Below are 15824 nucleotides of genomic sequence, written 5' to 3'. Positions count from 1 at the left end.
ACAGAAATTCAGCAGGAGCTGGAAAGTACCCAAATCCTTGCTTTTTAAATGAAAGAAATTTTATACCTTTTGTGCTCTTTTAATTCTTAGGTTTCTTGGGTTTTTCTTTTCCTTGCTGTTCACAAAAGAAAAACGTCCCTGTGGTTGCTCAGCTGCTGAACAGAGAATCCCCCAGTTTGCAATTAGCTTTAATTTTTATGCATAAAAGCAGAGAGGTTGGGGTTTGCTCTGACACCTGCTATGTCCTGTAATTTAATTTGATTATTTTCCTCTAGTGCTGGATTTCAGAGTTTGCCTCTGAGATGGATCTCTGGCCATCTCTTTAATGGTCTTGTAAATTATCTGCACTTTATAAGGGGGCTACAGCAGAGTGAACACTTGTGTTAAATTGTGTTAATGACTCTTGTCAAGAGATTAATTAGGAAGGCAGGGTGGGGAAGCTTGGATTATTTCGTTGCCCAGGGATGGTGCTGATGATTTGTCTGATTACCTTGGTACCACTTTAGAGTGGTCCCAGCAGTGCTTCAAATAGAGGAATTTCTGCTCTGAAATGGCACTGTGGCTGCTCCCAGAGGTGTTGGGGTGTAACAGTGTCTTTTTGAAGGAACATAAGAAAAAAAAAACCACTTAGCAAGGGGCTCTGTGTCTGTGGGACCTCATCTGCCAGCATGGGCTCCCCACCTTGATGAAGTCTCCATCCAGTTTGCATGCAACGAGCTGGGGACTGAAGAGAAGAAAAAAGGGGGAGAGTGTTGTATGAAAGGAGAGAAGGTTAGCACTCCCCTTGATAAGGATGGAAGAGGCCCCAGTGGCCTGTACAACACACATACTGTTAAGGCACTGCCACCTTCTTCGTGGCATCTAACCAATGTTTTATTGTCCCTGTGCTCAGCTCTGGTGAGGCCACAGCTTGAGTCCTGTGTCCAGTTCTGGGACCCTCAGGAAGTTCAGGAAAGAGCTTGAGGTGCTGGAGCAGGTGCAGAGAAGAGCAAGGAGGCTGTGAAGGGATCCAGCAGAATTGCTGTGAGGAAGGGCTGAGGGAGCTGGGGGTGTTGAGGCTGGAGAAGAGGAGGCTCAGGGGAGACCTCATCACTCTCTGCAACTCCCTGAAAGGAGGTTGGAGCCAGGGGGGGGTTGGGCTCTTTGCCCAGGCAACTCTCAGCAAGACAAGAGGGCACAAAGGGTCTCAAGTTGTGCCAGGGGAGGTTTAGGTTGGAGATGAGAAAGAATTTCTTTCTGGAGAGGGTGATCAGGCATTGGAATGGGCTGCCCAGGGAAGGAGTGGATTCTCCGTGTCTGGAGATCTTTCCAAAGAGCCTGGATGTGGCACTGAGTGCCATGGGCTGGGAACCACGGGGGGAGTGGATCAAGGGTTGGACTTGATCTCTGAGGTCTCTTCCAACCCAGCCAATTCTATGATTCTATGATAAGAAAAATCCCTTCTAAATTAGATGGAGGAGTTGTAGGAGAAGTTTTGAGGTGGCTGGTGCAGGAAGAGAGGAGCTGATGGGGAGCCCATGTTGGTTCCTTGGCTTCCAGCTCAGCTCTGGCAGGAGGGAGGGATGGATGCATGGAGGGATGGATGGATGGATGGATGATGTGATGACACTCAGCTTCCTCCTAAAGCCCTGTCAGTGCTGGGATCCACACAAGAGTTGTGGCATTTCCTTTAGCCCAGGAAATCCTCGAGTTAATTTTTCTGCTGATTGAGTTGTCCTGTGCATCCCTCTTGGCACCACTGAGGCCATGCTGAGCACAGGGGTGCTGCAGGCTGACTTCTTGGGGGAGCTGGGGAAGCTTTGGGGATCCTGCATCTTCACAGCCAAATGCAAATCTCCTTTGCTGTGCCCTGGGAGCAGCTGCCTGGAGGGTGGGATGCTGGATGCAGGGATGTCCTGCTGGAGGGTGGGATGCTGGCTGAGCTGGACGCAGGGATGTCCTGCTGGAGGGATGGGGCTTGGGAGGAATGTTCCTCTCTTTCTGCAGCTGTGATGATCTTCATGGCTGAGCAGTTTCTGGCTGCTCAATATAAAATATTTTCCCCTTGCATTAGGAACTATCATCTTGTCTGATCAGGAGGTGGTGTGGATGGAAAGGAAGGCAGTGTAGGGCTGGGGGATGACATGACTTGTGCCTCCTGTCTCTAGCAAGCACAGCTCAGTTTTTATGAGTAGATTTCTGTTTTCTTGGTGCTGGCATAGTTATAAGCATCCAAATGAGTGAGTAGTTTCATTATTATCAGCCTGGAAAAGCAATTTCTCAGGCTGAAGACAAACACCAGAGTGGCTGGAAATTACAGTGTACATAAAGATGAAGACCCTCATCAGAAGTGCTGGGTGTGTTGTTCATCAGGGGAAAAAAACTGTGTTCCTGGGGATGCAGGGATGCTTCCCTGTGTGTGTAGTGAAAGGACAAGGGGCAACAGCTTAAAACTTGGAGAGAGGAGATTTAGATGAGAAATTGGGAGGGATTTCTTTGCTGTGAGGGTGTTGAGCCCCTGGGTGCCCCAGAAGCTGTGGCTGGAATGCCATCCCCTGGCTTTACACTGCTGGGGCTTTTGGCTCTTCTGCTTTTGGGTCATTTTGCTCTAAACCTGGGACTTCAGCATGAAGCAAATGCAGCTGCTCTTGGGTTCTCCCTTGGGCTGCCATCCTGGTGTGCTGCACAGTGATGGGATGAAGGGGAAGGAAAACATGGACAAATTCTGCTCCCAGAGAAGAGAAGGATCCAGGGAGACCTCAGGGCACCTTCCAGTCCCTGAAGGGGCTCCAGGAAAGCTGGGGAAGGGCTTTAGACAGGAGCCTGGAGGGATGAGACAAAGGGAATGACTTAAAACTTGAAGAGAGGAGATCGATGAGATTTTAGGAAGAAATTTTTTGCTGTGAGGGTGCTGAGCCCCTGGTTGCCCCCAGAAGCTGTGGCTGCCCCATCCCTGGCAGTGTTAAAGGTTGGATGGGGCTTGGAGCACCCTGGGCTGTGGGAGGGGTCCCTGTCCATGGCAGGGGTGGCACTGGGGGGGCTTTATGGTCCTTTCCATCCCAAACCAGTCTCTGATCCTATGTGGCTGCTCTGCTCTGAGGTCCTTGACCTTCCTGTGGCTGCAGCTGTGCTGTCCCCTCCTGTGCCATGATGGTGACAGTGCCTGAAACCCCTGAAATGGGAGCAAAACGTGGGGGTCTGTGCGTGCTGGGGGTGACTGGGAGCTGGTGGCACCCTCTGGGTTGCTCCTTGGTGCAAAAAGGGACCTGTCCTGCCCAGGGGTCTGTGTGCTCATCCATGTGGTGATGGAGAGTCCTGGCATTAAATCCTTGTGTTGTCCAAGCAAAGGTGGCTGCTGGGGAGCTGGTGGCTTCGGGGACATTGTGTGAGTGCTTCCAAAAAGCAGCTCTTGTTTAGGGACCAAACCCAAACTGCTGGGCCTAAATGGGACCTTCAGAAGTGCCAGAAACGTGGAAAAAGTGGCCAAACGTGGAAACAAGGCCAAGTGCCGGGTCCTGCACTTTGGCCACAACAACCCCATGCAGCGCTACAGGCTGGGGACAGAGTGGCTGGAGAGCAGCCAGGCAGAAAGGGACCTGGGAGTCTGGATTGCCAGGAAGCTGAACATGAGCCAGCAGTGTGCCCAGGTGGCCAAGAAGGCCAATGGCATCCTGGGCTGGCTCAGGAAGAGCGTGGCCAGCAGGTCCAGGGAAGGGATTCTGCCCCTGTGCTCAGCCCTGGGGAGGCCACAGCTTGAGTCCTGTGTCCAGTTCTGGGCCCCTCAGGAAGTTCAGGAAGGAGCTTGAGGTGCTGGAGCAGGTGCAGAGAAGAGCAAGGAGGCTGTGAAGGGATCCAGCAGAATTGCTGTGAGGAAGGGCTGAGGGAGCTGGGGGTGTTGAGGCTGGAGAAGAGGAGGCTCAGGGGAGACCTCATCACTCTCTGCAACTCCCTGAAAGGAGGTTGGAGCCAGGGGGGGGTTGGGCTCTTTTCCCAGGCAACTCTCAGCAAGACAAGAGGGCACAAAGGGTCTCAAGTTGTGCCAGGGGAGGTTTAGGTTGGAGATGAGAAAGAATTTCTTTCTGGAGAGGGTGATCAGGCATTGGAACGGGCTGCCTGGGGAGGTGGTGGACTCTTTGTCCCTGGAGACATGTAAAAAGCAACTCAATATGGCACTCAGTGCCATAGTCTAGTGACTGTGGTGGTAGTTGATCAAGGGTTGGACTCGATGATCTCTGAGGTCCCTTCCAACCCAGCCTATTCTATGATTCTATGATTCTATGAAATGTGTCTGTAGTAGATGGGTGATGATTGGTTTTTTTCTGTGTAGTCCTCTGATTTTCTAACCAGTTCATCAGTCTTCTCTCTTGTGAAAATTAGTTGATAGTACCCCATACTAAAAAGCTGAAAATTGGATTAATATATTTCTTTTCAGTTTTAAAACAGTCATCTGTTGTTGTCAGTAGAAGTAATAGGCTCATGAGCTATAAAAAGAGCTGCTTACTTTTTTTTTTTCTGGGAGAAAAAGCCTCCACTGGGAGTTCAGAAGATGGATCTGTCATGTCAGATTTTCCCCCTGCCTTCCCCCTCCTGGCATGCTGAAATCCACACTGCCTTGCTTGCAATCTCATCGTGTTTTTCCCAAAATTAATATTTCTTTTTTTTTCCCAAATCATCTGGGCTCAGCTCTGGAAACCTTGGTGGGAGGTGGGGGCAAGTTGGGTGCAGATTTGTGTTCCCTTGGAAGTCCCCATGAGCTGAAACCCGTGGTGGTTTTAGCAGGAATAATTCAGAGGAAGGGTTAAGTGATGGTAAAAATTAAAAAACTGGGGCTGTTGGTGTCAGTGAGGGCTGAACATGGTTTTTCTCCATAAAAGTCACCTCCCATCCCCATGCACTTTGGCTGATGCTGTTCCCCAGGGTGCAGTTTTAGGTCCATGAAGCACAACACCAGGGCTGCCATTCCCTTCCTCTTCTTAAAGATGAAAAAAACCTTCCCACCTGAGCCAATGCAGACTGGAAAACTTCATTTCTCCTGCAGTGAATGGTCCTGTGGGCTCTGTGGCTCTTCCAGCACAGGATGGGTCCAGCTGATGAGATTTTGGGGCTTTTTTTGTTGTCCAGAGCTTGCAGGGCAGGTTGGTTGCTCTGCCAGTGTGTGTGGTGGCATTCAGCAGGTCATAATTGTTGGGTTTCCTTGGGTTTGAAGCTTGCTTTTGGAAAAAAAAAAACTTAAAATCAGTGTTTTCTACAGCTTGCTGGTTGCTGGCTTGAGCAGCTCTGGTGTAGGGAAGGCAGCACCTGGTGGAGAACGTGAAGCACGAGTTCCCTGTGAAGCTGTGGTGGTTTGCACCAGGGTTTGGCATCAAAATGGCATCAAAATCCTGGAGATGGCCATGGCATCTCCTCACCCCATCCCTGCTGCTTGTCTCCCAAAATCTCTGTGTTTCAGTGAGAAATTCCCTTTCTGATCCCAGGATGGTTTTCCCCTTGGGCTCAAACCTCTGAAACCATTTTTTGCTGAGTCTCCCCTAGCATTCCTGTTCTCCCAGAGCTTTTTCTGGGTGTTCAGAAGGGCTGTGGTGCTTCAGAGAAGTCAGGATGTCAAGAGGTTTCCCTCATTCTAGTTACCTCCTTTGGCAGAAGTTAAAAGCTTGGCTCTTGGGGGCAGCAGTGGGGCTGTTGGAAGCCCTGACCACAGAGACAGCATCAGAAAGAAGAGGCTTTAAAAAGGACCCTAACTCAGCTTTTTTAGTGCTATTCATCCTTGTGTGAGGTTTCCAGAGCTGTCATAACTTCAAAACAATGTTCTGTAGCCATGGAGCCACAGATTACTCTTCCTGAGGGCAAGAGCTGAAGGAAGGAAAAAGAAAACAAATTTATTGATAGTGTGGGCAGGGGGAAAAAAGCTCCAGAGGTGAATGCTGTGAGTGCTCCTGTCCCCTGGGAGACATCACCAGCAATGCTGCCATCCCTGTACACCCCTTTTTATACCCCCTGAGGAGAGGGATGAGGAAATCAGCTGTCCTGGGCATCCCTATGGAGCCAGCATCACAGCAAAGGGATCAGACCTGACTTCAAGAGTTGTTCCCTAAGCTGGGCTTGCACTTACGTTTGGTGTTGGGTCCTCTTGTGATCAAATGGTGGCTTGAGTTATAAATTGGGAGGAGAAACCATTGGATAGTGTGTCCCTAGGGTATGGAAAAGGGAGGAAGGGCTTTACATGAAAGAAAGGGCTTTACATGTTGGCGAATGTCACGCCAATCCACAAAAAGGGCCGGAAGGAGGACCTGGGAAACTCCAGGCCCGTCAGCCTGACCTCAGTGCCTGGCAGGGTCATGGAGCAGATCATCCTCAGTGCAATCACACAGCACCTACAGGATGGGCAAGGGATCAGACCCAGCCAGCACGGGTTTAGGAAGGGCAGGTCCTGTCTGACCAACCTGAGCTCCTTTTATGATCGGGTGACCCGTCTGGTGGATGAGGGGAAGGCTGTGGATGTGGTCTGCCTGGACTTCAGCAAAGCCTTTGACACCGTCTCCCACAGCATCCTCCTGAAGAAGCTGTCAGCCCCCAGCTTGGACAGGAGCGCCCTGTGCTGGGTTAGGAACTGGCTGGAGGGCCGGGCCCAGAGAGTGGTGCTGAACGGGGCTGCATCAAAATGGCGGCTGGTCACTAGTGGTGTCCCCCAGGGATCAGTGTTGGGCCCAGTGCTGTTCAATATCTTCAGTGATGATTTAGATGAGGGGATTGAGTCCATCATCAGCAAATTCACAGATGACACCAAGCTGGGGGGGAGTGTGGATCAGCTGGAAGGCAGGAGGGCTCTGCAGAGGGACCTGGACAGACTGGAGAGCTGGGCCGATTCCAACGGGATGAGGTTCAACAAGGCCAAGTGCCGGGTCCTGCACTTTGGCCACAACAACCCCATGGGGAGCTCCAGGCTGGGGACAGAGTGGCTGGAGAGCAGCCAGGCAGAAAGGGACCTGGGAGTCTGCATCGACAAGAAACTGAACATGAGCCAGCAGTGTGCCCAGGTGGCCAAGAAGGCCAATGGCATCCTGGCCTGTATCAGAAACAGCGTCACCAGCAGGTCCAGGGAGGTGATTCTGCCCCTGTACTCAGCGCTGGTGAGGCCACACCTCGAGTACTGTGTCCAGTTCTGGGCCCCTCAGTTTAAGAAGGATGTAGAGGTCCTGGAACAGGTCCAAAGGAGGGCAACCAGGCTGGTGAAGGGACTCAAGCACAGGCCCTATGAGGAGAGGCTGAGAGAGCTGGGGCTGTTCAGCCTGGAGAAGAGGAGGCTCAGGGGAGACCTCATTGCTGTCTACAACTCCCTGAAAGGAGGCTGTAGCCAGGTGGGAACTGGACTCTTTTCACAGACGACCATCAACAAGACAAGAGGACACAGTCTTAAGTTGTGCCAGGGGAGGTTTAGGTTAGATATTAGAAAGAATTTCTTCACGGAGAGGGTGATCAGGCTATGGAATGGACTGCCCGGTGAGGTGGTAGATTCTCCGTCCCTGGAGACATTTAAAAAAAGACTGGATGTGGCACTCAGTGCCATGGTCTAGCAACTGCTCCGGTGGGTCAAGGGTTGGACTAGATGATCTCTGAGGTCCCTTCCAACCCGGCTAATTCTATGATTCTATGACTCTATGAAATTATCAGCAGTTCAGCCTTGGAGTGATGGAGGTGGCTTGGGAAGCAGGCAGCAAATGAACCCCCTGGGCATCTCAGCCAGGAAGGAGGAAAAGTCTGCCCAGTGCTCCAGCCAGGGGGTGACCTTTGGCAGCACCCGTGTCCAAAAAGGGGTTGGAATTTAATTTTTAATACGTGGCCTCTGCCTTACTTTCTCTGTGCTCCTCTAAACCCATGGGGATAAAGAGCTCAGCTGACCTGAAGGGGTATTTTGGGGTCCAGCAACAAAAAAGGGGTGCTTAAAACCTGCTGGTGGTTAAAAGAGGTGCTTAAAACCTCTTAAAACCTGCTGCTGGAGGTAAATATTTCTCTGGGTGTGATTTAGCATCTGCAGATTTTTTTTCCTTAGATTTTACACTAATAACTGGGTTTTGTGTTGTTTGTTTGGGTTGGTTTTGTTTGGTTGGTTGGTTTTGGTTTTTTTTTTTTAAACAGACTTCTTGAAAAGGAATTTAGGAGCTGGTACATTTGGCTTGGTTTGTATTTCTACTCCTCTGCCCCTCAGGCTGCCTCGATGGCCCCAGATCTGGTGGGTGCTGTCAAACAAGAGGTGACATCTCAGTGCAAGCCCAAACCAGCAGCAGAGTCTGCAGCAACCTCTGGGTCCCTCCAGGAAGAGAAAAAAGACCCAGAATAATTTTGTTTTAAGCCAAGCCAGGCTTTTAAAACCTGGGGACTGCACCAGGAACCAGCTTTAGGTGGCTTCAGGGTCTGCAGACTCTCTAGGAGCCCTTTGGTCGTTTCTGGCCTGTTGGGTTCCAGCCTTTCCTGGCCATAATTAAATCATTACAAGAGCTTAAAAGTACAGATCTCCAGGCTGGGAAATAATTACTGCATAAGCAGAATGTGCATGTTAAAGAGCAGAAAAAAAACCCCAAACCAACAAACAACTTCTTTATTTTGCTCTAAACAGGGGTCCTGCACTTCAGGTTTTCCTGGTGCTGGCAATGTCTGTGTTGGGTGGATGGAGGCAGAGGAAACCTGCCCTAAACTTTACACTGTGTTTACATCCCATCCAGCTCTCTAGAGGCCTGGTGCATTCCTCCAGAAGTATGGATCTCTTCCAGTTTAATTTTCTGAAGTCCCAGCTTGCAGCTAGGTCACTCCTGGGGGATTTGGGGACCTCCTGGGGCAGGGGTTTGGAGGAGCAGGACCCTGATTGTCCCTACACCCCTTGGTGACCATGCCAGGGGCTGGGGGCAGAGCATCCCATCCCTGTCTGTGCATGGCTGGCTTCATAAATCCTGCTGGAAGGAGCAATAATCAATACTTCATGGTTAATGATGCAAAACTGAAATTAGTATAGATTTTATGTCTCCTTCTCTTCCCAATTATGCAAACATTGCTGTGCCCCTTCTGCACTTGCCTTAGATCATGGCTTTTTATGCAGCCTGGCCCGGGCTGGTTAATTGAAAGCCTGAATAGTCAAAAATGTCACAACCAATTTGGGGTTTTTCTGGGGTTTTTTTGTTCGGTTTTCACCCTGGGGTTAATGGAAAATGATGTCAAACACCAGCAATGATTTATGTAACTCATGCAGGTTTTGTCACCCAGAGCTATAGATATAAAGTCAATTGCAAATTGTTTTCACATTCTAAATTACTGAACTGGGTTCTGGGGGATGCTAAAAAAAAAACCAAACGACCAGCAGAGTAATATGGGAGAAAGGAAAGGTCAACTCTGAACTGAGCAGGGCTTCAGAGGAAACAATTTTGGAAAGTTGCTTGGTTCTAATATGCTAGAGGAGGATGCTCCTCAGAGCACAATAAAAAAAAAGGCAAAATAAGAAGTTGTTTCCAGTTTGGGTCATTCCCAGTGGCTGAGGAGTGGTCCATGGGCAGTGCTTTGCCAGCCACCATGTGCCCACAAAATCATAGAATCATAGAATTGACTGGGTTGGAAGGGACCTCAGAGATCATCAAGTCCAACCCTTGATGGACCAGAGCCCCAGAAGGCAAAGGCTGGGGACCCTCTGATTGTCCTTCTGAGAAATTTATGTCTAAAACCTACTTTGCAGCAGGGGAACTGCCAAGGCTGGGAGGAAAGGAAAGGAATAAATCAGCTGCTGACCAGGATCCTGTTCTGTGTGAACAGGGTAGAGCCTTGCAAAGGACTAAAAAGTGCCACTAAAATCTCCCAGGGCTTTCTTTGGGGCTGCAGAAGATGGAGCTGGCTGGGTTTTTGTGGACCTGGAGGCTGCCACAGTCTTATTGGACCCAAAATCTTGGATTCCCCCTCAGGTCTGATCACACACACCAGATAAACACATCCTTGTTTTGCCTTTGCAGTGTTCTTGGCCTTCCTGGGAATCCTGACAGGGGACTGGGCACCATGTCCAGGAATTGCATCCCCTGGAGCACACACTTCATGGTGACCACCTTCTCCTCCACCCCTCAGCTCCTTTTCCATCAGAGCAATAAAACCCTGCCAGACAGATACATTTGGGGTTTTTTTTTAAGCTTTTTATCTCTGCTTCACATCAGGGATAGATTTTTGCTGGGACATTAGCATGGATGCAGGGAACCTCAGCTCTTCCACTCAGGACATCTCTGTCTCATCTCATTCAGCCAGGATCTGATGCAAACACCCAGGGAAAGGCATGGAGCTGTGAATCTCAGCCAGGCTCTTAATTCTGAAGCTGAATGCTCCTTGATTGCAGAACAATGAGAAGCTCCTGAGAATATCAACTGGGGCTCTCCTGCCTCTTCCCCAGGCTGACTCCTCTCCAATCAAAGCAGCCACACACCTAAGACATGAAAGAACATTTTCCTTTTTTTGCTCTGATTATTCCTTTTTTTTTTTTTAATATATAGGTCAGATATTTTCTTTCCAACTTGTGCTGGGCAGATGGATCAGTACCTTGGTTTCTTTGTGGTTAGTTTGGATCTTTAATTTTGAAAGTTTTTTGTTTTCTGAAAGGTTTTTCATTTAGGGTTTTGTTCCCAATGTTGGCTGAGAGGGCATCTCCCCAGCCAGCCAAAGGCTTCCCAGAATTACACTGAAATCAATGTTTTGTTTCTTTCTCTCCCTGCAGGAAGAACTCAGAAGGCTGCAGCACACCTTGGAACAGGTCAATAATGGCAAAGATTTGCTTCAAAGGTAAATGGGGGATTTCTGGGGGCTCTCACACGTGATAAAGTGGGATGGCAACAAATCCCTTCCTGGGGGACAGGCTGGTTGTTGCCAACCATGTTTCTCTTGGTAATATATAGTAAATAATCAAGCTTTTGCACCTCTCCCGTGAACACTTCTTATTTTTAGTTACAGGAGGATAATTTCTGAAAGCTGCTGCTGATTGAATGATGTAATTAAGTGCCCAGTAAAGTCTCAAAATAACTCCACAGGTTGGGGTCTAATCTTACACCTTCTCCCACCAAGACCTTCCACCCATGGTGCTTGTCCCATCCAAAGCAACCTCCCCAGATGTTTTGTTTTTTTTTTTTTAACTTCCAGCATTTTCCAATCACCTTCTCAAAGCACTTGAGAAAGCACCAGTTCCCTGGCCATCATTTATAATGAAGAATATTTTTCCTTCCCATTCCATGGATGGCTTTTGCTGATGTAATTCATTTTGCTACCAGCATTTCCATTGCTCCTTTCCATTTGACTCTCCAGCTTTTCTAACGTAGCCCCAGGGATGAGAGTTAATTTAGAAAGAATATCTATTATATTTGTCAGTGTTGGGGTTTTGGGGTTGTTTGGTTGGGTTTCTTTTTGCTTTGGATTTGCTGCATCTTCTTTGCTGGGTGTGGCTGTCTCTGGAGCAGGTGGAGTGCACTGGTTCAGGTGGGCTTTGATCTGGAAAATGGACCCAAATTGGTACCAAATGAGGCTGGAGACAGGGACCCTTCCTCCAAAGACAGCAACACCTTATAACCAGCAGCTCCTCTGCCTTCTTGTCAAAATTTCAGAATTAATTTGCAGCAGCAGCATCACGTTGAGGAGCCCTAAACCCATTCTCTTTGCTTCTCCCTAGCCATCAGCTTGCCATGGATGAAGAAAATAATATTGAAAAATATAATATCAACTTACAGCCCCTGGAATCCAAAGTGAAAATGTAAGTAACCAAGCATGTAATTTCTGCCTCTAAATGCAGCTGGGTTTGTCTGACTCCTGAAGCACAGAACGCAGCCTGTAGCCCCCCTGGATTTCTGTATAACATCAAATACTAAATACACTTCAGTTTTACCAGCTAGCTAAGCTCTTCCTTACCTTTTAAGCACACAAACGTTCTCTTTGAGTTGAGGTTCAAATGCTAAGCTTTAATGTTGCACTGATTTTGGCATTTCCTTGGTGAAACTGTAGAATATTTGAAAAAATCTTGATTTTTCACAGGGACAGGGAGTATCCTAGAGTAGGGAAGTATAGTGGAAAGCAAGGAGTTTCCTGTGTGGGATTGTTCACATCTGATGGGAAGCCTGGGTACAGCTCCTCAGGCAGCTCCTGGGGCATCTCTGCAAGGAGCAACCCTTAAACTTTCCTGGGGCTGGAGATGGAAGTGCTGGAGAAGAGGACTCCTCTTTGGGCCTCTCCCAGTGCTGTTCCTTCAGCTCCATCCAGCTGGATCCTATTCTGCCCTTACGTGTGGCCCCTGGACTTCTCAGCAGACAGTGAACATTTAGCATGCATCCAAAAATCAACATTTTTATGCTAAATCCCCAACTACTTCATGGCAACATTCTCTGACAGCCAGCTTTGGGGTGCAGCTCTCCTCAGAGCTGTATTCAATGCTGTGTTATACACTGAATTTCACTATTTAGTGACATTTGCCTGTTTATTTAGTTAGCTAACTGGGTATACAGGATGTGAAAGTATTAATGCTATAATAAAATATTCAGAGGAGATGAAGCTTCAAATTAAAATCCATCCAGTGCTTTTTAGTCATACAAGCCAAGTATCAAATCAAATCAAATTGTATTTATCCCGATCAAATATAAACCAGATGAGAGAATAAAATTCTGGGGAGCTTTCTGGAAGGGTGGTAATGACTTCATCTCTTAGAAGAGAGAGAGTGTGTGTGGATATGAGTATGTCAATACTGCTTGCAGAGATTATGCAGTAAAGCTTGAAGCTGAAACAACCCCCAGTGTAAATGCTGGAGGTGTGAAGATGTCAGGGGTGTTTCCTGCAGAGCTGAGGGGTCATCCTGCCTGTAAACCCCCCAAAAACGTTGTGTTCATTGAATTCCCAACACCTCTCAGGATGGGAGAGGCAGAGCCAGGCTGGCACTGCCACCTGCTGAGAGCTGCCCTGCCCTCCCACTGCCCACACAGCAAACCTGATTTCTCTATAAAATTGCCTCTCTGGTTTTAGAAACCTGGCCAAAGTTTAGGGTTTGGGAGCAGAGCTCCATCTGTGATCCCCATGTGTTGCTTTGGAGGAAGTTTTACATCCTCAGCTCCCCAGAAGGGAGATGTCAGGGTCCTGCTCTGGCTCTGAACTTCCATCTCTGATGAGGATCTCCAAGCTGATGGAACAAGGAGGTGTTGCAGGCTGGTTTTTTCTTTTAAACAGAGATGCAAGATGGAAGAGAATTACTGAGTTATGTCCAAGTCTGAAATTAGAATCAAAGAATCCTAGAATGGCTTAAGTTGGAGGGGACTTTGGAGATACCTCCTCCAACCTCCCTGCCAAGGGCAGGGACACCTCTCATCCAGACAAGGCTGGTCAAGGCTTCCTCCAACCTGGCCTTGAGCATTTAAACAACTTCTTTAGGTTCTGTAGGTTAGGGATTTTGAAATTTTGAAGTCCCTCCCAACCCCTAACACTCTGTGGTTGTGTGAGTCTGTGAAATGAGGAATTGCTTCTACTTCAGAGGTACTTGAGTTACACCTAAGAGCAGAGCTCGGGTCACACCAGTGGTGGCTCCTCTAGAGAGGGCAGCTACACCTGGGCATCACCCAAACTGGAAAACAAAGGGCACCAAGGAGGAGAAACCCACCAGGATCGTATCCTCAGTCAAGAATATATGTATTTTAACTAGCTTTTCTTTCTGCATTCCCCACCACCACCACCCCTGTGTCCTGGTGTCCTGCAGCATCCAGCGGGCATGGCGCGAGTACCTGCAGCGCCCCGAGAAGCGCAGCCCCTCCCCACCATCCCTCTCCTCAGGGAAGATGAGCAGATCCATCAGCATGAACACCTTTTCTGACACCAGCACCCCCGTGAGTACTGGGAGAGGTTTTCCCATCCCTTTTCTTTTTGTTGGCTTCCTCCTGGGGACTTTGGAGAACTGCAAGCTGAACGATGAGCTCCTGGTGAGAGAGGGAGTTGGTGGGGAGGGGGTGGGAGGTGAACCCAGGAGCTGGTGTGGTTCTTGTAGGTGCTGCTGAACTTGAGATCTGGGTCTCCTGCACTGGCCCAGCCTGCCCAGGGCAGGGCTGGAGTCCCCATCCCTGGAAGGGTTTCAAAGCCCTGGAGATGTGGGCATGGGGTGGTGGTGGCCTTGGCACTGCTGGTTTGTAGTTGAACTCAATGGTCTTAAAGGTCTGTTCCAACCCATATGGTTCTGATGGGGTGTGTTGGACCCAGGAGGGTGCTGAGAGATGGGAAAAGGTGTTTCCCAGTGGTGGTGTGGTGTTCTGCAGAAAGCAGAAGTCTTTTCATGTGTTTAGCACCGAGTGGTCTCAAACAAACCCCAAACTGTGGTGCTTTTCCCTCAAATTATTGTGGTTTGTATGGTGGGGTTTTTTTTGGGTTTTTTTTTCCTAAAAGAGAGAAGTTGATCTAAGGATTAATAATTCAACTTGATTTTGGAGGAAACTGTGCAGACTGGGTGGCTAGCAGCTGGAGGCTGGGCTTCTCTGTTTAAGGTGACTCTAAACTCCAGCCCCAAACACTGAACCCATTTCTTGTCACTCGTGTGGCTTCGTGACTGGCTCTGGAGAGGCAACTTTGAGGTCAATAAATCAGCAGGTAGATACAATACCTATGAATTTTGCTTCCAGCTTCCTGACACGGGAACACATCAGCTTTGAGGGAACTTTTAGGCTTGGGGTGGGATGAAATAATTCAAGAGTTTTGGGGTCTGGCAGCACTGAGTGATTGAGGGCGCAATGATTCATTTTGAGATGTCTCCTGCTCCCAGCTGGGATGAAAAACTGGGCTGAGATATCATAGAATCATAGAATTGGCTGGGTTGGAAGGGAGCTCAGAGATCATCAAGTCCAAGCCTTGATCCACTCCCCCCGTGGTTCCCAGCCCATGGCACTCAGTGCCACATCCAGGCTCTTTGGAAAGATCTCCAGACACGGAGAATCCACTACTTCCCTGGGCAGCCCATTCCAATGCCTGATCACCTCTCCAGAAAGAAATTCTTTCTCATCTCCAACCTAAACCTCCCCTGGCACAACTTGAGACCCTTTGTGCCTCTTGTCTTGCTGAGAGTTGCCTGGGAAAAGAGCCCAACCCCCCCCTGGCTCCAACCTCCTTTCAGGGAGTTGCAGAGAGTGATGAGGTCTCCCCTGAGCCTCCTCTTCTCCAGCCTCAACACCCCCAGCTCCCTCAGCCCTTCCTCACAGCAATTCTGCTGGATCCCTTCACAGCCTCCTTGCTCTTCTCTGCACCTGCTCCAGCACCTCAAGCTCCTTCCTGAACTTCCTGAGGGGCCCAGAACTGGACACAGGACTCAAGCTGTGGCCTCCCCAGGGCTGAGCACAGGGGCAGAATCCCTTCCCTGGACCTGCTGGCCACGCTGTTCCTGAGCCAGCCCAGGATGCCATTGGCCTTCTTGGCCACCTGGGCACACTGCTGCCTCCTCTTCAGCTTCCTGGCAATCCAGACTCCCAGCTCCCTTTCTGCCACTCTGTGCCCAGCCTGGAGCTCCCCATGGGCTTGTTGTGTCCAAAGTGGAGGACCCAGCACTTGGCCTTGTGGAACCTCAACATGGGGTTATAGGAGTTATTAAACGAGCCGGGTTCCTCTAAAGAGAGAGAGGGACTCGGGAATCTCCTTTCCATCCCTCTGGAGCCGCAGGGTGGGAGCGCTGAGCTCCCGTTTCCACAAGAGGTCCCCGCAAGCCTGTGCAGGAAAGCTCCGGGAGGCCCTCGGGGGCTCTCCGGGAATCAGACTTTTGGGTTTTCAGGCTTTTGGGGTCTTTCGGGGTAAAACGGTCACACGGGAGAAGTCCCGATTTGGGGCAAACCGAA

The 15824-nt window shown here is 49.4% G+C and overlaps 1 protein-coding gene and 1 non-coding gene across 2 annotated transcripts; both read left to right on the top strand.

Moving 5' to 3' along the window:
* Positions 1-749: 749 nt before the first annotated feature.
* Positions 750-877, top strand: LOC115598795. Its single transcript, XR_003987927.1, has one exon. It is a non-coding gene; the product is annotated as a U6atac minor spliceosomal RNA (small nuclear RNA).
* Positions 878-8191: 7314 nt separating this feature from the next.
* Positions 8192-13972, top strand: IQCJ (IQ motif containing J). Its single transcript, XM_030455806.1, is given in 5 exon segments — positions 8192-8206; positions 10712-10776; positions 11654-11734; positions 13715-13869; positions 13872-13972. Coding segments are annotated over 5 exon segments (417 nt in total).
* The last annotated feature ends 1852 nt before the right edge of the window (positions 13973-15824 follow it).

The sequence above is a fragment of the Calypte anna genome, chromosome 9 (genome assembly GCF_003957555.1).
Source record: "Calypte anna isolate BGI_N300 chromosome 9, bCalAnn1_v1.p, whole genome shotgun sequence".
In the NCBI taxonomy this organism is placed as follows: domain Eukaryota; kingdom Metazoa; phylum Chordata; class Aves; order Apodiformes; family Trochilidae; genus Calypte; species Calypte anna.
This window is presented reverse-complemented; position numbering and strand designations above follow the sequence as displayed.